Source organism: Patiria miniata, unplaced genomic scaffold (genome assembly GCF_015706575.1).
Source record: "Patiria miniata isolate m_02_andy unplaced genomic scaffold, ASM1570657v1 HiC_scaffold_18, whole genome shotgun sequence".
Lineage (NCBI taxonomy): Eukaryota > Metazoa > Echinodermata > Asteroidea > Valvatida > Asterinidae > Patiria > Patiria miniata.
Genome location: NW_024037056.1, coordinates 15,780,948 through 15,805,723, shown reverse-complemented (window position 1 = coordinate 15,805,723; position 24,776 = coordinate 15,780,948). Strand labels below are relative to the sequence as shown.

Below are 24,776 nucleotides of genomic sequence, written 5' to 3'. Positions count from 1 at the left end.
TAAATTGATAAAGTAATTACTAAAGTTGACAATAAACTTTTATTTGATGACGTCTTCCTAATTAGCATTGACGTCACCGTTCACTGGGCGACTCAATACAATATGGCGGCCGTGGGGTCGACGTGAAACTTTTACTGCGTAAGTTCTTTGCTTTTTTTTAACCCAGTAAATTCCGACTTGTGCAGTTAAAACGTAAGAGCTTGTGGTGTAAAATGTGAGCTTAGACATGCAAGGAATATTTCTGTTGTTTTTTAGGGAGTTCTTATTAAGATTCTGTAAAGTTATAGAGAAGTTTTCTTGCCAGGTTGTGGGGTTCGACTTCGAGAATCAAAGTTCCTGAAGAGCCGACAACAAAAGTGTGCAATTGAGTGACTTTACGTGTGTTGACATCGAAATGGGAAAAATTGTAGTGCGCTAAAATTAAAAGTCGGTGTTATATTACAGAATTCGGAAAGAATGTAGTATCCTGATTCGTGACGCCGCTTCTTTGGTTGTGTTAAGTCTAGGAAGTATAGGAGTCAGTACATTTTCGAAGTAATTTCTAGCAAAATTGGCAATGTTTCTCAGTCCCTGATTCATGTCTTTTAAATTTTAAACATTTTTGCAATGACTGACCCTCATTGAGATATTATATCTGATGAAAAAGTGGCGTCAGGATGCAATACTCTTTCCACCAAGGAGTCATTATAAAGCCATTCATTTTTTAACATTATCGACATGATCAAGAAATGTTGATGTTCTGTTGTTTTTTTGTGGGATATTAAATAATATGGAGCATTTTTCTTTCAAATTAAACTTTAAATTTAATTTGGCTTTGTGCGGTTGCCCTTGGCATAACTAAAAACTTAATGTGCTTAGGCCTATCTCATTTTATTTTTTTAGGTTTGCATGTAGTTTTTAAACACTGAACATTTCAACAGAGACGTTTAAGACAACATGGCGGACAGGGCGGAAGAGCCGGCTCCGAGGAAAAAAGGGAAGAAGGGAAAGGGGAAGAAGAAAAGGTCTACAGTCACGGAGCCAACTACAGAAGAAATAGAGCGTGGACAAGGTGACGGAGCAGACATTGAAAACCCAGGTAAGTGGGAAAAAGTATTCTTTTGTTCTTAAATATTTCCCCAGAATTCATACTGAAAAAGTAGCTGGAGTTACCCAGCCCTGAGTTTTATCATTGGGTTGTCTATAAGGGCTGGAGCGAATTTTTCTCGTAACTTGTAGTATTTGCAAAAAAGTTTGGAAAATGTTCAATTTTGTCCCCGTTACACACTAATTGCAACTGCAACTCACCCCAAACTTGCCTGGAATAACCATTACACAGGTCCTTGAAGTAAAAAACGATCCACGATGAAGATTCAGCCTACAATTGCAGTGAAAACAGGAGGAATAACCGCTAACTTGACAACCTTGCTGGATTGGCCAGGACCGCCATTGGTTTGTGCACAAAAAAATTGTGTACAATGAATGGCGGTCGATTAACAGGCACAGAGAGAGCGATCGCTGTCAACTACTCGTTTTGCCGGCTGCGCTGGCTGTTGGCGCATGACGTCACGCGGAAGCGTAACACCCGATGACTGTTTCATGCACTAATATGAGGTTTACCACTCGCATCACAGCTTTGGTACTGGAACCGCAACCAATAGTGCATGAAACAGTCATCGGGTGTTACGCTTCCGCGTGACGTCATGCGCCAACAGCCAGCGCAGCCGGCAAAACGAGTAGTTGACAGCGATCGCTCTCTCTGTGCCTGTTAATCGACCGCCATTCATTGTACACAATTTTTTTGTGCACAAACCAATGGCGGTCCTGGCCAATCCAGCAAGGTTGTCAAGTTAGCGGTTATTCCTCCTGTTTTCACTGCAATTGTAGGCTGAATCTTCATCGTGGATCGTTTTTTACTTCAAGGACCTGTGTAATGGTTATTCCAGGCAAGTTTGGGGTGAGTTGCAGTTGCAATTAGTGTGTAACGGGGACAAAATTGAACATTTTCCAAAATTTTTTGCAAATACTACAAGTTACGAGAAAAATTCGCTCCAGCCCTTATAGACAACCCAATGATAAAACTCAGGGCTGGGTAACTCCAGCTACTGAAAAAGCTGCTCTTGAGAAACTCCAGCTCCAATGCTCATCGGAAATTCGACATGTGGAGCTTGAGGTCGATGTAGCAGTCTAAAAAATGGCGGAGGTCGTGAAACTTGGCCTCAACCCGCCTTTTCTCATCACACTTTGCTCATGAATATGAAATTTTGCATTAGCATAAAAAACAAAAGGACACCAAAATACCCTTTGAAATGGCAAAATGGAAATTGAAAATAAGGTTAAATGGAACACAAAGGTGCGTTTTCAAGGATTGCATTAAAAAGATTACATACATTTGTAGTATTGCCCTTTATTTTATAGGGAAAATACAACATTTGCAAACAACGAAAAATAAAATGACCAAGTTTTTACGAAATACCTTACAGGATGTTGGTAAATGACAGTCTAAAGCATCCTGTAAAATTATGGCACCTGGTGTGAAGTCATTTTCAAGAAAATTGTATTTTTGTTTACATGTCCAACGGTGGTCGGCCGACCACCGTAGGAAAAACCTAACTATTTTTCACTACTGCTCCAAATTTACCATTTTTTCAGTCCGATGTTGTTTGCTAATTATGTTCATGAATGGGTGCAGGTCAGCTAGACTGGTTCCCTTAGCGTACAATTTTCCGGCATCTGTAAATTGATCCATTTCATCTTCAGTGGAGTCAGGGAACCAGACTACTTGAACATTGTTGTTTTTCTTGGTTTTTCCAGCATTTTCGAAAACAAAACTTCAAACATGTCAGTGTAACAATAATTTGATTTATTATACTAACCCCTCAAATAGTTCATTTCTGAAAATTAAAGCATAAGCCAATGATGTACATTCCCTTTAATATTTACAGGCGTGCATGCAGTTCTAAACACTGAAAACGACAACACAAAAGACAACAAAGCAGAGCCAGCTCCTAGGAAGAAAGGAAAAAAGAAAAAAGCTAAAGTAACAGAGCCTCCCACGGAAGACATAGAGCGAGGACAAGAGGACGCAGCAGACGTTGATATGCAAGGTAAGTGCGGGGGAAAAAAATTAAAAGGTTTCAAAGATTTTATGCTGTAGTCCTAGTTCCGATGAAGAATTCATTCATCCAATGGTATTCAGCCATTGATGAGTTGGTAGAGCACCGGTTATGCTGGTACTTTGTTCTGGAGGTCGCGAGTTCGAATCCGAATTTTCGTGAATTTACTTTGTTCAACTGGAAATTGATTTCAAGTGAACCTGGTCTAAAATATAGTTTATTCTAGCCCGAATATTTGGGACTCTCAATACTGTGTATGAGAGTCCCAAAACTTAAGATAGTAAAAGCATGCAGTACAAGAAAATAGACTGGCACCTGAAACAACCAGTCCAACACTTTAGTACTGCATCAATAAACGGTGTCAAAAGAAGCATCTAGTACCCAGTCTCTATTTCTACACATTTCCATAGTCATGCCACCAGACTACTGAAGAGTCAATCTTCTAAAACAAAAAGTTGGACATGTACCAGTCTAGTCCTAGGCTTCAAATTGAAATCACCTGGCTTCACTCTCAGGTGCAAAACGTTGAAGGAAATTTTTTCCTTTAAAAAATGAATTGAGATTTCAAACTTGGCTGGTGAAATACTGAGGACCTTGTCTTTGCCTCATGACAATTTTTGAGAATTTTTGTCAGTTAAAAGAGTGAGTAAAAATTGGCCTGATTTTGGTGTGCATGTTTTTCAGCACTCAATGTCCCAGTCTGGGTTTGTTCAGTAGTTGAAAATATTAAACTGTGTTTTCTTGGTGATCCTTCACCGCAAGTTCCAATTGGTTGTAGATTCCAGATTGGAAAGTGAATTAGATGAGTTTATTCCCAACGCAGGTGACATTGAGCAGGGCCTGTCAGTGACAGAGACCAAGTTAGAACCAGGGACCAATTTAGAATCAGAGCCCGATTTGAAACTCCAGGCCGACTCCGAACCAACTCAACTGCTTGAAGAGTCTTTCCCAGATGCAGAAACCGATCGGCCAGGGGCCTCGGAGACACAGACCGTATTAGATGCCGAGGCCAGTTTGGCAACAGGGCCCAAATCGGAACCAGAACCCAAATTGGAATTGGAGCCCAAATCAAAACAAGACGCAGCAGCCATTCTGTCTCCAGTGACACAGGCCCAAGTCAAAATTGAGGGTATTTGAAAAAAATTGCCAATAAAAATTTGCCAATTTGGTAAAATTCACGAAAAGCACAACATGACGCTGTGCATGTAGGCTGCACGCTTCAAAAGATCGGACACGTTGTAGATCACCCTTCTGTAGATGTGCAGAGAATATCGAAACCCTGTAATTAGTCACATTGCTGGCCTCAATTGGGAAGCCTTTCTCAATCAGGCTTAATGAAGTCTCATCATGCTGGGTTGAACGCTGATCATGTTTTCATTTTCAACTTTGATTTCTTTCTTTTCAGCAGGTTGGTTTTTTTTTAGAAAATTCTCCCTTTTTTTTAAATTGCACTTATGTGTAAGCGTAGATAGTGAATTTTCAATGCAACACCTCATGTTCTTGACTCTTCAAATCCTTTCCATCGTTACTTTTCCTCAAAATACTGCTCCACAGACAGTGTTTTATAAATTGTGAGGCATTCTAGCAAAATGAGACAGAACTGGGCACTGGCCGAAGTGCAGAAAAATGCCAAAAACCAAATGGAGGTGATTTTCTTCTTATCGATTTTCAGATTTAGTGAAATTTGTATTCGTTGATATGTCTACTACATGCATTTTAAAGAAAGAGTATACAAATCGTGGAATAAAAGCGTTTTTAAGGTAAAACAATTGTCATCTTTCATTTTCACAACTACGGAACTTGAAACTTCAAAGACCTTTTCTCGGTATTTTACTTTTTTTGCATGTTGATAAATACGAAATTTAAACAGCCATACCTTGTCAACGGAATGTCTAATTGAATGCAACAAACAGTATTGTAAGGGGAATGTTATTCTCTTTCCTAATACCTGCAAACCCTCATTTCGACCTCTGCCCAGTTCTGTCTGGTTTTGCCAAAACGCCTCACAATTTTCCATAAGATTTCTATTTTCTGACTTACCAATTTAGTTGGCGACCGACCCAGTAGAGTGAACTGGAATTTAGACCACTTTTGCAATTCATCGAAATTCTAAACCCCTTTAATTTGCTCCTTTTTATTAAGTAAAAAACAAGGACTCCCCTAAATTCACAAAATATCTCAAATAATTCTTCCAGCAGCACCCTGCACCGCTCCACCCAACTCACATTTTAAAATACAAACAGTTTTATAATTTTGTCCACGGATCACAATAAAGATGAAGTGGTATTTCAGCAAAACGAAAACAATTCACATGTTAAAAAAACCACATCAGAACACTCTCATAACCATGATAACTGGCACTTATCTGACCTTTATTTAAACACCTTCTGCTTCCAATGTTAAAACAAAATGCTTTATAATGTCAAGAGTTTATAGTCTTGCCCTGCCTTCTACTTGGCTACCCCGGACACTTATGGGATTATTCTGATATCGTTTTCAAACTTTTCATGATACAACATGGTTTAATTTTACTGAAATATGACATACCTTAAATGTAACCCGTGGACAAAATTTCGAAACTGCGTTCGTGTTCAAAATTCCATAACTTAAAAAAGTACATGAGTGATTGAATGATTTTTATACTAAAAGAAAGCTTATAAACTGGGCTTTCATATCCTAGATCTGGAAAGCGCTACATGCAGAGCTTCTTCACAAAATAAGGGGCGCCATTTTGGTTTCTTTTTTTTTACTCGCCCTGCAGTTGGGTTTATAGTTCCACATTTTGATTACAAAATATTTTCTTTAATTTCCCAGTTCCGGAGGCAAAAGCAAAGTCTCCCTCTCCAGAACCAGCTAAGGATCTCCTGGATGATCCCTTAGAAACTGCACCCACGGATAGCCCATTGACTGAAGAGCAGCCTGCGTTGGAGGCTAAGGCCGATACTGTCATAATGATGGAGGACCAGCCTGGAGAGGAGGCTACACCGACGGATGGGGACGTACCACTTGGGGACGGGGATGTGGAAAGGGTTGCATCACCAGTTAAAGGTATTTTTTCATAAACAGATAAACAGACTCACGCAACGGGTAATGACCTCCAGGGTTACTCTACAGGTCTTGGTCCTAGGTAGCTCATGATTTATGTCATTTTGTTTCGCTAGTGTCGTTAAAGTCATTGTTTTGCAAGTAAAAGTCCCCTTTACAGCTTCACATTTGTGGACTGTACAGGGTAGATAAAAAAACCGAAACCGAGATATTATTGCTAATTGGAACAGAAGTAGGGCACATGTGAATCAAAGGAAGATATCCTCTGTTAGGGTTGAATCTCCTCTTTAAAATGACACCCTGATCATGTTACTACAGTCACGGTTGACTGAGCAGTGACCAGTTTTATGAAAGGGTCTATTTAGAGACTTGCGCCACTTTTCATGGTGAAATATCTTTTTTTCCTACCTGCCTTGATTGGCAACCATGGCCTTTCACTCTGTGACAATTGACACAACAAAAACCACAATTGAAAAGTGGCGCAAGTCTCTAAATAGACCCTTTCATAAAATTGGTCACTGCTCAGTCAACCGTGAATGTAATGACATGACCAGGGTGTCATTTCAGAGAGGAGATTCAACCCTAACAGAGGATACCTCCCTTTGATTCACATGTGCCCTACTTCTGTTTCAATTAGCAATAATATCTTGGTTTCATTTTTTTTGGATCCACCCTGTATAGGGATCTAGGGGTATTCACTTTCACTTAGCCTACCTTCAGATAGGCACACACAAGTGACACAACACTGCCGACTAACACGGCTGCCCACGCACTTCATTGCTAATCCCTGTTGCTAGTTATGACCATTCCATTTTAGTGAGGTACACTGAAAATTGTCCTTACCAACTCCCCGTACATGTATACAAACTGCCAACATGCCGGGGGATCGCGCAAGTTTTACTTGCAATATTTTTTGTGTCATGTCTAGATGATGACACCCCAGCCCGAGCTCGAACCCCAGCCCAGTACCCTGAAATGGTAGATGAAGAAGAGCCGGTCTTCAAACCGACCCCTCGCACCATGGACCTAGGCAGCCGGGATTTCGACAACATCGACCCACGAGAGATGGGCATAGATTACCTGTCCGACGAAGAATATCAATACGGTAAGTTTTTGAAGGAAATCCTCTTCATCATATGTGGAAGTAATTACATGAGAAAAAAACAAAAGCCCAAAATTGGTTACAGTTGTAAAACAATTGTGATGCGATCAAGCTAAATGAGTCATTTGTTGAACCCTGGTCAATTTTTTTTTTAACAGATTTGAAAAGAGCACAATCTCAGCATTACTGCTGTGTAAACCGCATGCTGGTGCCATCTTTAGTTCAAAAATTATGGAAGTCGGAACACCAAGAGATGTGATGAAGTGATGTGATGAAGTGGCCCTATTTTGGCCTGAATCTCCAAATGAAAGTCCCCGACAAACGACTCATTTAGCTTGATCGCATCACAATTTTCAAAATTCAAATCTCTTTTTCTGTAGAACCACCCGAGCGTGACGACCTGCCCGATCTCTACAAGCTCATGAATACCTTAGATGGCGGGGAATCAGACTTGGAGGCGGAGGCCCCGCCCCCTTCGTTCTTCCAACGCCCCGAGCACGAGCCCAACTACAAGAAGATCTCGGTGCTCCGGCAAGAAATGGAAGAAGAGGAAATCGATCCTTACATTAGTCAGTTTGACGACACCATCAAGGACGACGTGCTGATGATAGGCAACATCTCGCTGGAAGAAGTCCAGGTACCATTCTCAAAAGAAAAAAATTTGTTCAGTCTGTATGTGCTAAACAATAATCAGCTGAACCCAATCTCACTGAAAGAAGTTCAGGTACCATACTCTAACAGAGAACACTGCTTAAAGGGAATGTACGACAATTGCTTTTGCTGTAATTTTCAGAAATAAATGGATTTGGAGGATTAGTATGTTATAGAAAATATTGTTGAAATGACTTGCTGCACGTTTTGGGTTCATACATGCTGGAAAAACCAAGAAAATCAATCATGTTCTTGTACTGTAGTCTGGTTGCCTGACCCCACTTTAGATTAAAAGGAGTAATTTATAGACGTTGGGGAATTGTTAGTTCAGATAATCAGTCTAGCTGGCTTGTACCCTTTCACAGATGTGTAATCAATTGCAAAGAAAATGCTGAATAACTTAATATGAAAAATAAGGAGCAGTTTTTGAAAAAAAGCCAGTTTTCTCCAACGATTGTCGGCTGACCAGTGTTGGAAATTGATATAAAAATACCACTTTACTTTAAACTTCAGCACACCAGGAGCCATGTTTTTACAAGATGTTGTCTGTCATTCCCTAACAGTCCGGTAAAGTATTTCGTGATAATGTGATAATTTTGCTTTTTGATGTTCGCAAATGTTGTATCTTCCCTTTAACAAAATATATGTGCTAAGCGACAATCAGCCTGTAACCGGTTCTCAGCTATGTACATTACATAGCCTTTTGGCTGGTGATCTAATTTTGCAAAGCAAATATTTTTTTCCGTGCTTAGCTCATCAGCATCATCTTATTTTTGTGTTATTCTCAGGATGAAGAGCGACGTCTTAGGGATGAACACATCGCCTTCCAGCAGCAGGAAGCCGTCTTGGCCCGCAGACGCCAAGAAGACATCTTGCTCCGAGAGGAGCATGCCAAAGGTCACGTGACCAAACTCATGAAGGAGAAACGCAAGGCGCTGTCCCGCCGAGAGGTAAAGGAATCAAAATATTGCTTAGAGAAAATTCAAAATATTGCTAAGTACATTATATTGCATAATCAGCGGAAAAGCAATTGATGGGAAATTAAGAACAAGGTGTTGTGCTGAAGGAAAGTATAGCAATCCATTAGTGCTTACAATGTTGTGCAAATCCGACCTGAAACCAACCTGATCTAATACCAACTTCGGGTTGCGTTGGGTTGGTTTTTTAATTATTTCAGTCGGGTCGGGTCGGTTTCGGTTTTGCGTTTGTTATTTTCGGGTCGGGTTGGGTCGGTTGTAAGCCATCTTGTGAAAAACCCGAAATAAACCGAAACAGTTGGGAATTTCATGCAGTGCAATATTATTGCAGAGTTTCTGTGCCTAGTACGACCAACGTTAACCAACCGCACAAATGTGCATGTGGTTTGCGGTCTATCATGCGCAGTCTATAACGTGTAGGCCCACTAGTAGGTCACGTTATGAGTCTTCACTGTATACAGTACGGTATGATTCTGTTACTAAGAGATGGCGATATTCATGCATCGTGGGTAAGTTCAGGCACAAAAAGCGGACACAGTTGCCCAAGCCAGATATTCAGGTTTTTTTCGAGATGGTTCGTTTTCAGGTGGCTTTTGCTTAAACATTTTTAGGGTTGGGTCGAGTTCAGATCGGATCGGTTTTGGATTCGGTTTCTATTTTTAATGTTTCAGGTCAGTTTGGTCTGGTCAACCCGACCCGATGCACAACATTAATTGCTGAGCAATTTTCCTGTGCTTTCTTTTCTCAATACACGTTGTCCATGGGCTTGACACTTTACCGCAATAATTTCTGTGTTTCCGTTCTCTTACAGCAACTCAACTTGCAGAAGGAGCGACTTCTTCAGGATCAGCTTCACAAGACTTTTAGGAAGTCGGAAAACCAACTCCTGCGATCGCTGGAAATCAGAAAGGGGGAAGTCAAGGTAGGACAAAATGTTCTCGAGAAAGTAATGGCGGGCGAACAATATTATTTGGGAAAATACTTCAACAGTTTCAAATTTGTATAGCAAAGGCCGTCTCAAGCCTAAATGGCTCATCAGACCAGCATTAATCTGGTTTCCTTGGCGTGAAACGACTGAGAATATTTCTATTCCCCCTGGATGGGATGCTAGTCCATCGCAGGTTACTTTGCAGCTATTGGCATCACCCATTTATCTCGAAGTTAGGGGGGGGGGGCAATTGCGGTAAAGTAGCTTGCCTGAGGACACAACATACGGCTCGCAGCCGGATTATGGCTTCAGTCATTTATCCCTCAAGTTGAGAGGGGCAAGTAGGGTAAAGTAGCTTGCCCGAGGACACAACATATGGCCAGCAGCCGGAGTATAGCTTCAGTCATTTATCCCTCAAGTTGAGAGGGGCAATTTGGGTAAAGTAGCTTGCCTGAGGACACAACATATGGTTTATGCTGGATTATGGCTCCTGCCATTTATCCCTCAAGTTGACTGAGAGGGGCAATTGGGGTAAAATAGCTTGCCCAAGGACACAACATATCGTCAGCAGCTGGAGTATAGCTTCAGCCATTTATCCCTCAAGTTGAGAGGGGCAATTTGGGTAAAGTAGCTTGCCCAAGGACACAACATACAGCCATCAGCTGGATTCGAACCCCTAAGCCTCTGATCATGAGTAAAAAAACCCTTACCACTAGGCTACACTTCCCAGACTTGGGACTGTGAAAGTCGTATTTTATTGTCATCTAGTAACTGTATAAACTCCGTCAAGTTTTGGGAGTAAATATGAATTTTTGTCCTTTAAACTATTTGATTTTTTTTAGACTATGTATGGGGATCTCATGATGGCCGACGGGCAGTACGGAGGTTCTAAAGGTCGTCGTTGGAAAGTGGATTGGAACCGCGCACCACAGCCGATTCAGATCAAGCTGAAATGTTTGAGGGGCGTTAAAGATAAGCTGCCTTGTAAGTAATTTAAACAAAACAACAACAAAAACCTGCAACCGTTTCATGAACAAATCCACGGAACCTGCTAAGCAGAAAAATATTGCTTAGTGTATGAAAGTGCTAAGCAAAAAGCATGTGAATACCAGGCAGACGCTGTGGAATACCATGACATTTTGGCTGGTGACCTATTTCTGCTAAGCAAATAGTTTGTGTGCTTAGCAGATTTCTTGGCTGAGCACCTCCTCGAAATTTGGCCAAATAGTCTGGTGCCTTAGAGGTAATATACCACATTTGCAAACATCGAACAACAAAACTACCAAATTATTATGAAATACCGTTCTTGACTGTAAGTGAATAATAGTCTCAAGCATCCTGTGAAATCATGGCACCCGGTGTGCTGTCATTTTCAAGCAAAGTGGAATGTTTGTATCAATTTCCAATGATGATCGGCCAACCATCGTTGGAAAAAAATTATTAAAAAATGCCAAATCTCCATATAAGGAGTTGTTAACGCTACTCCCGAGAGACACATACCATAACATAGCTAGAGGGGTGTTAAAAAACATGAGGTAAACTTGTTGAACACAATTATTGGACATTTATAATTTTTGACTTGTTTTGATTTTTTGTCCGAAAAAGTATTCATGAATGGGAATAAATATGTGCTTGGCCAGTATTAAACAAGTCCGTTAAAGACTGGCTGGAGGCCTGGGGCCAATTTCACGGCGCTGCTAAGCACAGAAATTTGCTTAGCAGAAAAAAAGTCTGGCTTACGAAACTTTACCAGCCAAAACTCCATGTGATGTGTATTGCTCGTGATTAGTATTCTGCTGTTGTTTGCTATAGCATAAAAATCACGTGGAGTTTTGGCAGGTGAAGTGCTTCTATAAGCCAGGCTTTTTTTGTGCTAAGCATTTTTTCTTTTATATCTCTCCCCTTCGGCTTGGGTTATTGTCAGCGTCCATTACTCCATCCAGTCCTAAACGGACTTGTTTAAAACCAGCCAAGCAAAGATTTATTCCCTTAATATTTGATTTCACCCAGCTGGACGTTATATCTTGATGGTCTCTCTCTACGATCGTATCGGTGGTCACGTCCTGCGCTGGTCCAGCTTACGTGGCCAGGAATGGGGCGGGGCTACCCTCCCCATGAATCACGAAGGCCGCTTCCATAACGTGGAGATCAAGGTACTGAATCAAAAACCTCTCGCTGAAAATTTAATTTAATTTGTTTGTAATTATCAATCAGTTAATAATAATGATATGGTGCTCTGTTGTGGTTTTTACTGAAGTCTCAAAGTGCTTTGCAGTTATTACCCCTGTTCATCAGGCCATGAGACCAGTTTTTGCAACAGATCTAGATCAGTGCATTCTGGTCTCTACCTTCACGGGTACCCATTTATACTCCTGGGTGGAGAGAGGCAATTGAAGTAAAGTGTCTTGCCCAAGAACACTAGCACCATGTTTCCTCGTCAGAGTTCAAACCCATTTACTGTCCCATATGACTGGAAAACATCGTGAACCATTTTTTAAAGTAGATCAAGATTCACCATTTATACTCCTGGGCGGAGAGAGGCAATTGTAGTAAAGCGTCTTGCCCAAGAACACGAGCACGATGTTTCCTCATCAGAGTTCAAACCCATTTACTGCCCCATATATGAGTGGAACGCAGTGAACCATTTTCTAAAACAGCTCAAGATTCACCATTTATACTCTGGGCAGAGAGAGGCAATTGTAGTAAAGTGTCATGCCCAAGAACACAAGCACCATGTTTCCCCGTCAAAATTCAAACCCATTTACTGCCCCATATATGAGTGGACAACCTTAAACCATTTTCTGAAATAGCTCAAGATTCGCTGTTTATTCTCTGGGCGGAGAGAGGCAATTGTAGTGAAGTGTCTTGCCCAAGAACACAAGCATAATGCAGACCTGGTGCATATGAAGTTTGCCCTGACGCTAACAAATTTTCCTTTCATTCTCGTCATAGATTGATCAGAGTCTGTTCACCGTCTGCCCGTCCAAGCCCAGCATCCGTCCAGGCATGATGCTCCAGTTCGAACTCTTCCTAGCCCGCGGGTCCCTCCTCCCTGTCGACAAGGTGGTCGCGTGGGGGGTGTTCCCGATCTGCGACGGCCAGTTCAACATCATCCAGGGAAAGTAAGCAATGGGAAAACTGCAAATTCAATTACACGCTAAGCACGGTTCAGCAGAGAACCGGTCATGGGCAATAGACATTGCATGATATTTTAGCCGGTATTCTGTTTTCGCTAAGCCAATAAAACTTTTGCTGTGGTAAGCAGGTCCATGTAATTTGCTCTTACTGAGCACAAATATGCTAAGCGCGGAAAAGTTACGCTAAGCATAAATAGGTTACCAGCCATAATGTCGTTTGATGTGCACACTTGCGACTGGTCCCCGGCTGATTATTGCTAAGCATGAGAATTTGCACAAATATGCTAAGCGTGGAGGAGTTTCGCTAAGCAAAAATAGGTTACCAGCCAGAATGTCATTTGATGTACACCACTTGCAACTGGTCCCCGGCTGATTATTGCTAAGCATAAGAATTTTGTAAGCAGAATCTCTTGCTCACTACATTAAATTAGGCTCATAGTTTACGGTTACTGTGTCGTTGACCGGTCATTTAAAACTCCATAGTTTTTTCCACGGAAGGTTGCTCACAAGTCACGTACTGTCAAATAACAAGTTTGTTTTTCCTCAACTATTAAAATCACCCCCAAATTAACCTATCGCGGTAGAATCGCAACAACGCAGCTTGACAACGCAACTTGTGAAATATTGTCCAATGACATACACAAATGGAAATTGTCTTAATCTGAAACAAACAAAACTTAACGTACATAATTCCACAGGGTTGTCTAAGGGGCGTGGCTAACTTGCAAACGGCGTTAGGTCAATTGGGAGTCCACCAGCATAGGGCTAGATAGCTCAGATAGTATCATGCCGGTACTGTCTGTATTCCGGAGGTCGCACGTTCAACTCCCCCACAGTCAATTTTTGTGTTCAACTTTAAAATTAGAAATGTAACCTCTTAAAATATTGAGGGTGTAAATATTCACTTTTTTGTTCAAGTTAAATTCATTATTGTTTTTGTCAGGCTAAAAAATATGGAATCAAGCCAGTTTACTTACTTTTTATGAATTATTTATTTTTGGTTATTTTTTTGTTGGCAGGTACGTTACCCCTATGTTACGGGGTGAAGCTGACCCGCAGATGGACCGTCACGAAACCATAGAAAAACTGATGGCGTCCGACATTGACCACTGGCTCAGCAACTTGTACTTTGAAGTGGTCAAGCTACCGAGGTGAGCCCGAAAGATTCAGCTTATTAAAAAATAATTATTAGCCAAAATGTCATATAATATATTGCTTTTATCTTTTTTCCCCCCAACTTTCACTCAGGAGGTAACACACCGAGTATACAGTGTTTATTCGTCGGTGAAGGGCAAAACCTAATTTGATTTACATCCCCCGACGCAAAATTCCATCTTACGAATAGTTAATGCAGTACCCGCTGCTATGTACATATTTGAACCAGCCAACCGATCCCATTAGCTCCTCGGTCAAGTGGTAAGACATCTGCACTAGAAAGCAGGAGGTCGTGGGTTCGAGTCCCACCCGAATGATTTTTTCCAACTTTCACTCGGGAGGTAACACACTGAGTATACAGTGTTTACACGTCGGTGAAGGGCAAAACCTTATTTGATTTACATCACCCCGACGCAAAATTCCATCTTATGAATTGCTTTTACCTTGCCATGTTTTCTGTTTAACAGCACATTTAAATCGGCCTCCAGAACATCCAAGTTAACTTACAAAATAAATCTGCTCAATTATTTTTTTTGTATCTGCGTTTCAGATACATCGCCGGGCACAAGGAGTACGAAGTGGAGCTTCAGTTTTCCTCCAATCTGCTGAGCTACCCCGATCGCACCAGGACCGCTGAGGAGGCTGTGGACGGCGACGAACCGATCATGGGATCCACGGCCGACGTGGTCTCGGCCTCAGGTTGGTGTTTTGTGGACAAGCGAGGGGGCTGTTGCATCTCGCAATGGTATCCCGTTGCGAACATAGACATCTTAAAAAACCTAGACTGGCCATTGACCTGAAATTTCCGTTAGCGAAACACTGCGTCCTGTAACCGTCATTTACGTGAACGCTCATCGAAAGGTGCAAGGAAAAATCCGCACGACACGCGCACGTTATTTACGAGCAGAATGAGCTTTCGCGTATTCACAGCTTTTACGAGATGCAACAGTTTGCTAAAGGAAACACGCAACGTGAAAGTATATAAAAGGCCGGTCTAGGCCGGAAACACGCATCGGTATATAAATAGCCAGTCTAGGTAGTTTAAAATGTCCGTGGCTGCAAAAGATGTTACCGTTGAAGGAAATTGTAAATAAACTAACAGTGACAACTAAATTACCTTTGTAATTAACAGAATTAATTTTAAAAACGTGAAAATTGTTCGTTGACTCTTCAGGAGATTTGAGCAACTCGATCGGGAAAGGCTCGCAGGCCAGCTTGCAAGCAGGCAGCTCTGACAAGACTGGTGACTCTGCCGAGAAAGCAAGCATCGAGCGCACCAATGAGACTGGGTCCCAGACCGGAAGCCGAGCAAGCCTGAACAACAACGAAGACATCAAACAGGTAGGCTTACTGCAATACTGCGTATTTTACGGCTGAGCATATATTAACGGGGAGCCAGTCACTAGCAACAGTCATCAAATGAGAATTTGGTTGGTAACCCATATTTGCTAAGTGAGTACAATCTGTTCTAAGCAAAATTTAGTGTTAATAACTCAATTTCTCACTTCTTACAGAAACTACCGACTGTTGACGACAAGCTGTCGGACCTGCGGTACCGTGGTGGGGGGCGGGGCCCAGACCAGCCTCCGCCCACCGTCATCGGATCTCGTAAGCTCATCAGCAAGGATGCCAAGATGCATCTTGACTCGGACGACGAGAACTCCGAGGACGAGGACTACCTGCAGAAAATGGACGGGTTTGAGGCGGTCAAGGGAGAGACGGGCTTGTTCTACAAGGTAAACCGAATAAGTCATATGCGAATTAAATTTGAATAAAATTTGGAACGCTGACTGAAACCAATGCTTTGCACGTTTTAACTTTGCATTCTCCCGACTAAAGAGACTGTTACTATATCACGTGATTCGGGGCAAGCCTTATGCTAGCCACCCCCAGCTCCGGCATGGTCTGGTGTCTTTGTGCCATTCTCACCCATTGGGAACAATGTATTGGTGCTGAGCGTCTCTTACGCAACTATGCAAAAGCTTGCCCCGAATCATGTGATTAGCAACAGTGTCTTTGGTCTGGAGAATTAAAAGTTAAAAGGTGCCAAGCATTCTGAGCAAGTCAGTGTACCAGATGTTTTTCAAATTTAAATCCCAAAGGGTATCACTCGCAATTGATTTGGATAATTATTGGCTTTTCCATAGAGTTGCGGAAAAGCCTTTGTTTTTGTTCAGATTTTTTTCCCTTTTTTTCTTTCTCTTTTTTTTTCTATCCTAAATCCCATAGACTTTGTACATGTTTTTTGAGCCAGGCACTTTTAACTAGGCACAGACAAAGACCCAAGGTTAAGGTAGTACTATACAAATGACATCATGCTAACGTCATCAAAGGTCATGTGACGTCATCTTAAAGGTGCATAATTTAAAGTCTTATATCTAGAGAACTACAGTTCCGCACGGGTTGAAACTTGGTATGTACTTGGCCAGGGGTGTGTTATAGGTAAAAATTATTTATGTCATCATTGGGATATTTTTTTTATTCTTAGCACCACATGAACCCGCCAGCGACTGACTACATGCGGCGTCTGTACACCATGCTGCCTAAGACAGGATTGCTCAGCCCGCTGCGGAAGAAGAAAAAACTGACTTATCTTGAAGAGCTGGACACTCACACCTTTGCTGTTCAGTAAGTCAAAATCCGATTTTGTTTAAAAAACAATGCAACAATCAAAAATTCAGCAATATTTTTCTGGCGGCAGTACTAGAATGAGAAACCTTACCACATATCGTCGCGTCAGTGCAACAAGGTCGTATCTCCTAAAATGGCATGAACGACGCAAAACGCCAGTTTTAGAATGTCAAAAGGTATCTCGCTTAAAATAACCCGGATGTACACGCAAAGTCAATGGACCTCGAGATACGACCTTGTTGCACGGAGGGTATTCGCGCGAGATACGACTTTGTTGCAGAATGGAGTTACGACCTTGTTGCACTGACGCGACGATATCGTCACCGTTTTCACGAACCGACACTGGGAGCAGTGGGTGTCAAAACATTTCGGTTTCACAAACTGTTACCCCTGCGTGCTAGCACATTGTACACTGACGCGAAAAAAAATGTTTTTCATTTTCACAAACTGATACGTTATCTTTGATATGTCTGCTACATATTTTTTTTAAATAATCGTGAAATTAAAGTGTTTTTAAGGGAAAAACAATTGGCATCTTTCATTTTCACGACTATAAAACAGTCAAAGTTTACAAAGGCCTGTTTTTCCTCAGTAATTTAATTTTTTGACATGACATTAAATGCAAACTTTTAACAGTCATAACTTGTCCACAGGAATGTCGGATTGAAAGGAGAATTTTGATATTGTAAGGAGAATTTTATTCTCTTTCCTAATAGACCATGATTATGTTGCGGCCATCTTGATTTTTCCCATTCAAATCAACGAAACCAAAGCGAAGCTGAAAGGAAAAATAGTCTGGTTCTTTTTTGCATAAAAACTTTACCATTCAGTACTGTTATTGGATACAGGGAACATGACTGAAATGGTGGCAGCATGATAAAAGTGTATACCCGCAAACCCTCATTTCGACCCCTACCCAATTCTGTCTCAACTTGCCAGAACGCCTCGAATTCTGCATGTTATTAAGAGCAACGGCCAAGTTTAAATAAAACTCATTTTACAACCTCCTCTTTTCCAAAGGAAACCGTTCTCCACCAAGGGTCGTCTGGCCCGGGCCGGCCACGAGAAGGTGCAGTACATCTCTCGTCAGCTCATGTCGGAGCTGGGCCTATCCCAATGGCGTTCCAGGGAGTTCTGGACCCTCATCGTGCTGTTCTGCCTGCTCTTCTTCGTCCGTGTCTACATGCACTACCTGGGCCAGTGGGGATACCTCAACATCATCGGGATTCCCATCAGCAAGTGAGTTGTGATCCTCGCAATAGCCTTGCGTGTGAACGAAAGAGGGCGCTCTTTGATGGAGGGCACATATGAAGAGTTTATTTTCCAAAACGTGATATGCACCATTTTGTTCCATTTTGGGATCCCGCCCTCTCCCGGCTGCCCGAAGTCAATTTCGACGGCTGTTTTATTGTTAAACACAATTTAGAATACAGTAAAGTAAAAAAACTGAAATTTATAGACAGCTGTTTTGTTGTTTTTATTCTTTAAAGGGAATGTACATCATTTGCCTTTGCTGTAATTTTCAGAAATAAATGGATTTGGAGGATTAGTTTGTTATAGAAAATATTGTTAAACTGACTTGTTTCACGTTTTGGGCTTGTAGACGCTGGAAAAACCAAGAAAACCTATCATGTTCTTGTAGTCTGGTTCCCTGACCCCACTTAAAATGAAACAGAGCAATTAATACACTTGGGGAATTGTAGGCTCAGAGAATCAGTCTAGCAGGCTTGTACCCCTTCACAGGTGTGTAATCAATTGCAAAGAAAAGTCAGAATAACTAAATATGTAACAGTTTTTGAAAAAAGCCAGTTTTCTCCAATGCTGGTCGGCGGACCAGCGTTGGAAAAATACATTTTTTCTTGAAAATGTCAGCACACCAGGAGCCACGATTTTAAAGGATGATTTGGACTGTCAGTCCCTAACAATTCAGTAAGGTATTTCGTGATAATTTGATCATTTCGTTTTTTGATGTTTGCAAATGTTGTATCTTCCCTTTAAAGTTTCATACCCGCGCAAATTGTTAATTTTTTTCAAACGGATAGATTTTTGGAAATGGAGCCAGTGCCCACCAGTAAGTGGGTTGTGATTCTTGTATTGTCCTTGCGCATGGACCACAGATGGCGCCCTTTGCTTGAGCAAGAACAAGTGAAAGAAGTACATTCGGGATTACAAATTGCCAATACCAGAAAATCTGCCGTACCAAAGCCCTGCTCATTAGGTTATGCGATCAGTTTCCTTTGGCTGTTCAAGATCATGCATCTGTTCTCTACAAGAGCTACCTATTTATACTACTGGTAGGAGAGAGGCAATTGAAGTAAAGTGTCTTGCCCAGGAACAGAAGCTGAACCCCGTCAGTGTTTAAAGATATTTTATATCATTTTTTTTAGGTTTGAGCTTCTGCCATACAGTGTCAATCTCAACTACCAATCATCTCTCCTGCACACTCGCGAGCTGGTAGCCGTGGTCATCCTAGGCCCGCTCACCAACATCACCATCCTGGTCCTGATGGTCTTCGCGGCTTGGCTGTGCCAGAAAGCCGCGGGTAGCTTCCCCACGCTGCTCTGCAAACTCGTCATCGTCTACAGCATCCATGCCGTCTTGGACCCGATCCTGATCGCGATCGTGGATGCGCCACTCGGGGTAAGTGTACGCTAAAATTAGTGATCACGATAAAGTGTCAGTCGTGATCAAAGATCGAATTCCGATTTTGTTCCCTTATAACAACCGGTCCGTGGCAAGAGTGATCAAGCCGCTGGGTTGTTAGAGGGCGCTACAAACAAGATGAATCAAGTCTTGGGAACATTGGCAACCCAGACCCAAGAATTTCCTAGCATACTTCTGATGCACACAGTCGTACTTTACACAACTCTCGAGGACAAGGCATTGTGTTTCCCTTTGTCCCTGTATAACACTCTCCCGTTACTAAGCACATAAACGCACGATTGAGGACCATTTTCAACAAAAGATGAATGATCCAGGTCAACAAAGAATCTGTTGTTCTCCCGTTGTCTGTTGGTCCTCGGGGTGTATGTAGTGCATGTATACACTAGCATGAATACAGATCATAATAATCACTTTTTTGTTCAGTTTAAGTTCAATTAACTGAAAAAAAACTGATCTATTTTTGCATCAGTGGGCAATTTGAAATGAGGAAATATTTTTGTTCAATTTTTTTTATTTGCAGCGTTACAACTACGAAGCTGGCGACGAGCCAATAGCAGATGCGGCCAAGTTGTACTACCTCTTCCAACAGACGCATGGCACCGGTCTGATGGGCATCCTCATGACTGTCCCCATCTACCTGTTCCTAATGTTCTTTGCAGCCGTCGTTTTCTACATGTACTTCCTGAGGTAAGCGTTTTTGTTCCGTTCGCTAGTTTTACCGTACCACTCTGTCTGTGAGGTTGACAGGCTTGAAAACAGAAAATATACGGCATTTTTTCGCCCCCTTTTTTTCATCGTTTGCATTTTTCTTTTGCAGGCTGCATAACAACGGCCGGATGCTGGACATCTTCCACCGTCTCCACGCCAAGCAGGAGGAGTTTTTCCTGCCGTACGATCTGGAGATCAGCAACCAGGAGCTGGCCTACATCTGCAAGAAAGCCGAGCAGTGGCGGGGCGAGGAAGGGGAGAGGCGCAAAGTGGGCGTGTACGACTACATCTGGGAGGAGGAAGATGTGAGTTTGGTGGGTGGGGTGGGAGAGGGGAGAGGCGTAAAGTAGGCGTGTCCGACTACATCTGGGAGGAGTAAGATGTGAGTTTGGTGGGTGGGGTGGGAGAGGGGAGAGGCGTAAAGTAGGCGTGTCCGACTACATCTGGGAGGAGGAAGATGTGAGTTTGGTGGGTGGGGTGGGAGAGGGGAGAGGCGCAAAGTGGGCGTGTCCGACTACATCTGGGAGGAGGAAGATGTGAGTTTGGTGGGTGGGGTGGGAGAGGGGAGAGGCGTAAAGTAGGCGTGTCCGACTACATCTGGGAGGAGGAAGATGTGAGTTTGGTGGGTGGGGTGGGAGAGGGGAGAGGCGTAAAGTAGGCGTGTCCGACTACATCTGGGAGGAGTAAGATGTGAGTTTGGTGGGTCGGGTGGGTTGGGAGAGGCGTAAAGAAGGCGTGCCAGACAACATCTGGGAGGAGGAAGATGTGAGTTTTGGGTGGGGTGGGGTGGGAGAGAGGAAAGGCGCAAAGTGGGTGCATACAATTACATCTGGGAGGAGGGAGATGGAGTGGGATGGGATAAGGGAGGGGCACAAAGTGGGTGTGTACGACTACATTAGGGAGGGGGAAAGTGGAGTGGGATGGGACAAGGGAGGGGCACAAAGTGGGCGTGTCTGACTACATCTGGAAGGAGGAAAATAAAATGGGATGGGATAGGGGAGGGGCACAAAGTGGGCGTGTCTGACTACATCTGGGAGGAGGAAAAAGGAGTGGATGGGACAGGGGAGGGGCACAAAGTGGGCGTGAACGACTACATCCGGGAGGGGGAAGATGGAGTGGGATGGGACAGGGGAGGGGCACAAAGTGGGCGTGTCTGACTACATCTGGGAGGAGGAAAATGGAGTGGGTGGGACAGGGGAGGGGCACAAAGTGGGCGTGTCTGTCTACATCTGGAAGGAGGAAAATGGAGTGGGATGGGACAAGGGAGGGGCTCAAAGTGGGCGTGTACGACTACATCTGGGAGGAGGAAGATGGAGTGGGATGGGATAGGGGAGGGGCACAAAGTGGGCGTGTACAACTATGATCAGGGAGGAGGAAAATGGAGTGGGATGGGATAGGGGAGGGGCACAAAGTGGGCGTGTATGACTACATCTGGGAGGAGGAAGATGTAAGTTTGGTGGGTGGGTTGGGTGGGGGCTTCGGCGAAGGGGGTGGGGTAGGTTGAGCAGAATTGGGGTGGGGCTGGGGAAAGGCGCAGAGTGGGCATGTACGACTTCATCTGGTCGGATGAAGATGCAATTTGGGGGGTGGAGTGGGTTTGGGTGGGGAGAAAGATGTAATTTTAGGGCGGGCTTAGGCTGGAGAGGATTTGGGTGTGTTCCCAAAGGAGGATGGAGGGGTGGGTTTGGATAAAAGGAAGATTCAAAGAGTGGGGTGCAGAGTGGGCATGTAGAATAACATCTTGGAGGAATAAATTATATTTTAGTCTCACGGCACAATTTTGGCAAACAAGATGAACTTAACACCTTAAGTGGTGCACCCAAGATTTTCCATTGAAGTAGCTGATGCTAGTTTTGACCACGGCTAAGTTGGAACATGATGATATTTTATATATTTTGGACAGGTTGATGAGGACACGTTGGATGGGGAGAAGGGAGGCAAGAGCAAGCAGGAGATCACGACCCACGTGTCCATCCACACGCTGCACCTGGACGGACTGCGTGAACTACACCGTCACTTCCTGCGCCTGCCTGACGGGGCCATAGTGGAGGTATGTATAGCGCCCTCTGTTGTCCATAAATGGCAGGCAAAATGTATCATTGGGTTTTTGATTGGTTGTGTGAACTAGGCCTTCACTTCTTGTACCTCACGAACAGAGCCATAGTGGATGTTCATATAGCGCCCTCTGTTGTCCATAAATGGCAGGCAAATTGTAAATTATTATCATTGACTTTATTGATGGGTTGTGTGAACTACACCTTCACTTTTTGTACCTCATGAACAGAGCCATAGTGGATGTTCATGTAGCGCCCTCTGTTGTTGATAAATGGCAGGCAAATTGTAAATTATTATCATTGACTTTTTTAATGGGTTGGGCACCTTCACTTCTTGTACCTCACGGATGACAGAGCCATAGTGGATGTTCGTATAGCGCCCTCTGTTGTCCACAAATCGTCACGTCAGTGCAAAAAGGTCATTACTATTCTGCAACAAAGTCGTATACTCTGCAATCGTATCTCACGAATCGCGACGTCCATTGACTTTGTGTGCACATCCGGGTTATTTTAAGCAAATACGACCTTTGGACATTGAAAACTTGCATTTCACGTACATGACGTCACGCGCCATTTTAGGAGATAAAATCTTGTTGTATGGACACGACGAAATGACAGGCAACAAATTTTGAACTAAACTTCTTTTTTTTTCTTCAAAAATCTAGGTGTTTGGGGAAATGGGAGTGGTGGGTCTCGACAAGGATCTCCGAGCGGCCTTACAGAAGGGCCCCACGGCGCAAACAAACTCGGGCTGGGACCGGATGGGCTCGACGGACACCCTGCGCACCCGCCAACGGCCCAAGACCATGGGGGGATTCGGGTCGCAGGATTTCCTGGACATACCGCCCTCGCCGGGGGCCGGGGCCAGGCGGTTTGCGTCGCGCGAGTCGCTGCGGTCGGGAGGTAGCGGGGGATCGCGGTTGAGTGTCGGGAAGGGACTCGGGCAAGAATCCAAGGCTTAAGTACACTCGTATAAACGGACCATCCCTGTCTGTTAATCAGAGTGTACATTGACCAATCAGATCACAAGTTTTTGGTCAGGTGACCTCTGTAACTCAGTCATACTGAGTTACAAGCACTGTGAGATAAGGCTAAGTCCAGAACAGTCCATAAAATAAAGATAATATAACAAAAAGCCTTTAAAACAAAAAAACCCTTAGTCCTTTGAAAACTGAAGGTGCGGATACGATGCACTCAAAATAAATTCAATAATTGTACATGTGTGATTCGTTTGTCCCCATCTCTTTGAAAGATGATTTTTGTTTTGAAGTTCTTGATATTTTATTTAGATTATTGTGTGCATATTACTCAAGAGTCTAGATTCATCAGAGGCAAAATTGTACTTTTTTAGTTTAGAAGTTTAAGAGTTCCTTTGTGCGGTTTGATTTTTGTTTTACTTTTTGTATTTGAAAATCCAAAGGGAGGCTGTGAATCTAAATTGAACCAAATTTGGGACCAAATTTCGCACTAATGGAATAATTTATGTTTTCATCCCTTTTTTTTATTAAGTTGACAATTTACTTTCTTACATGTGAGCTGTTATCACAAAATGAGTCTAAAGTCAGACTTTTGAACAATTGAGATGTTTATTTATATTCTGCAGAACAAGAGTTTTCCAATGGTATAAAATGTTTAGGGTTGCTGAGTTCAGTAACAGAAATATAGACCACTAACTTGAACTTGTAAAACTGAATCTTCAGAAAATCTTCTTGAAAATCCTTTGGTTGTGTTACAGTGAATGAACAGTAAATAAAACGGTATGAAAATAAGTTTAAAAGATGTTTGGCAGAACAAAATATTGGAAAAGGCAAAACAGGACTTACAGACTGAGATTCGCCTGAAAACAAAAAATTGACCACCCCGTCAAATTCTGGCTTTGCCCCACTACAGCAAAATGGAAATTTCCAACTTCAAGCTCACTATGCGAAGACAGATCACATAACGTCAAGTAGAAAACTTTTTAGAAACATGTCACATTCAAATTACAGAATGTTGTACAAAATTAGATTTTTCAATCAGTGTGCAAATTTGTTTAGGATATTTTTTACAAGAGTATTTAACATCTCATTTCTTATTTTTTTATACGAAGCGTGAACTGAATGTATATTTAGGCTAAATCTATGAGTTGAATTGTACATTTTTTTGATCCGTCCACCAGATTTAAAACATTTTCTGAATTTTTTGTGCAAAAGCTTGATTACATTCGTCTTTCCACAGACATGTTTTCTGTCCACTTATGTTCCATTACGTAGTTAGGTCAAAAGAGATACCTGGGTATGTGATCACTGTACACTGACGTGGCCCCTTTCAATGGAGAAACCATTGTGTTAGCTATTGTACAAAGCAACTGCCCCGTGACCGATTATCTGAACAATAGCTAGCACAATGCTTTCGCCATTGAAGGGGGCCTTTGCGTTTGAAAGCATGCCTGATTGGTCTATTGGTTGTATAAACACTGCGCATAGTAAAGAATGCCGACACTCACTGAAGGGGTCATGATTTTGAATCTGATCATCTTATGATGACGTCATTTATATAGACCGTTGGGAATGTTGTTAGCTACATTTTGATACCCCGTTTGCTACCAAAGACTGTAAATCGTCCAAGATTGACAATGGTTTATGAAAAA

At 42.6% G+C, this 24,776-nt stretch overlaps 1 protein-coding gene across 1 annotated transcript; it reads left to right on the top strand.

The window, feature by feature from the left end:
• Positions 1–64: 64 nt before the first annotated feature.
• Positions 65–24,282, top strand: LOC119725181. Its single transcript, XM_038196541.1, has 24 exons — positions 65–138; positions 883–1,078; positions 2,925–3,086; positions 3,179–3,192; positions 3,813–4,224; positions 5,910–6,143; positions 7,069–7,245; positions 7,623–7,879; positions 8,682–8,843; positions 9,682–9,792; positions 10,641–10,782; positions 11,809–11,951; positions 12,751–12,920; positions 13,955–14,086; positions 14,641–14,789; positions 15,265–15,431; positions 15,605–15,826; positions 16,579–16,718; positions 17,742–17,960; positions 19,109–19,361; positions 19,906–20,072; positions 20,203–20,398; positions 21,997–22,143; positions 22,813–24,282. Exons 2-24 carry the CDS (start codon positions 937–939, stop codon positions 23,107–23,109), a joined length of 4,215 nt encoding a protein of 1,404 aa, XP_038052469.1. The 5' UTR covers positions 65–138; positions 883–936; the 3' UTR covers positions 23,110–24,282.
• The last annotated feature ends 494 nt before the right edge of the window (positions 24,283–24,776 follow it).

Bases quoted from the DNA above. Each gene is read 5' to 3' on its own strand.
- LOC119725181 (XM_038196541.1), top strand. From the start codon at position 937: ATGGCGGACAGGGCGGAAGAGCCGGCTCCGAGGAAAAAAGGGAAGAAG. The intron at 15,432-15,604 runs GTAGGCTTACTG...CACTTCTTACAG, and splicing joins ACAACGAAGACATCAAACAG to AAACTACCGACTGTTGACGA. The intron at 20,073-20,202 runs GTAAGCGTTTTT...TTTCTTTTGCAG, and splicing joins TTCTACATGTACTTCCTGAG to GCTGCATAACAACGGCCGGA.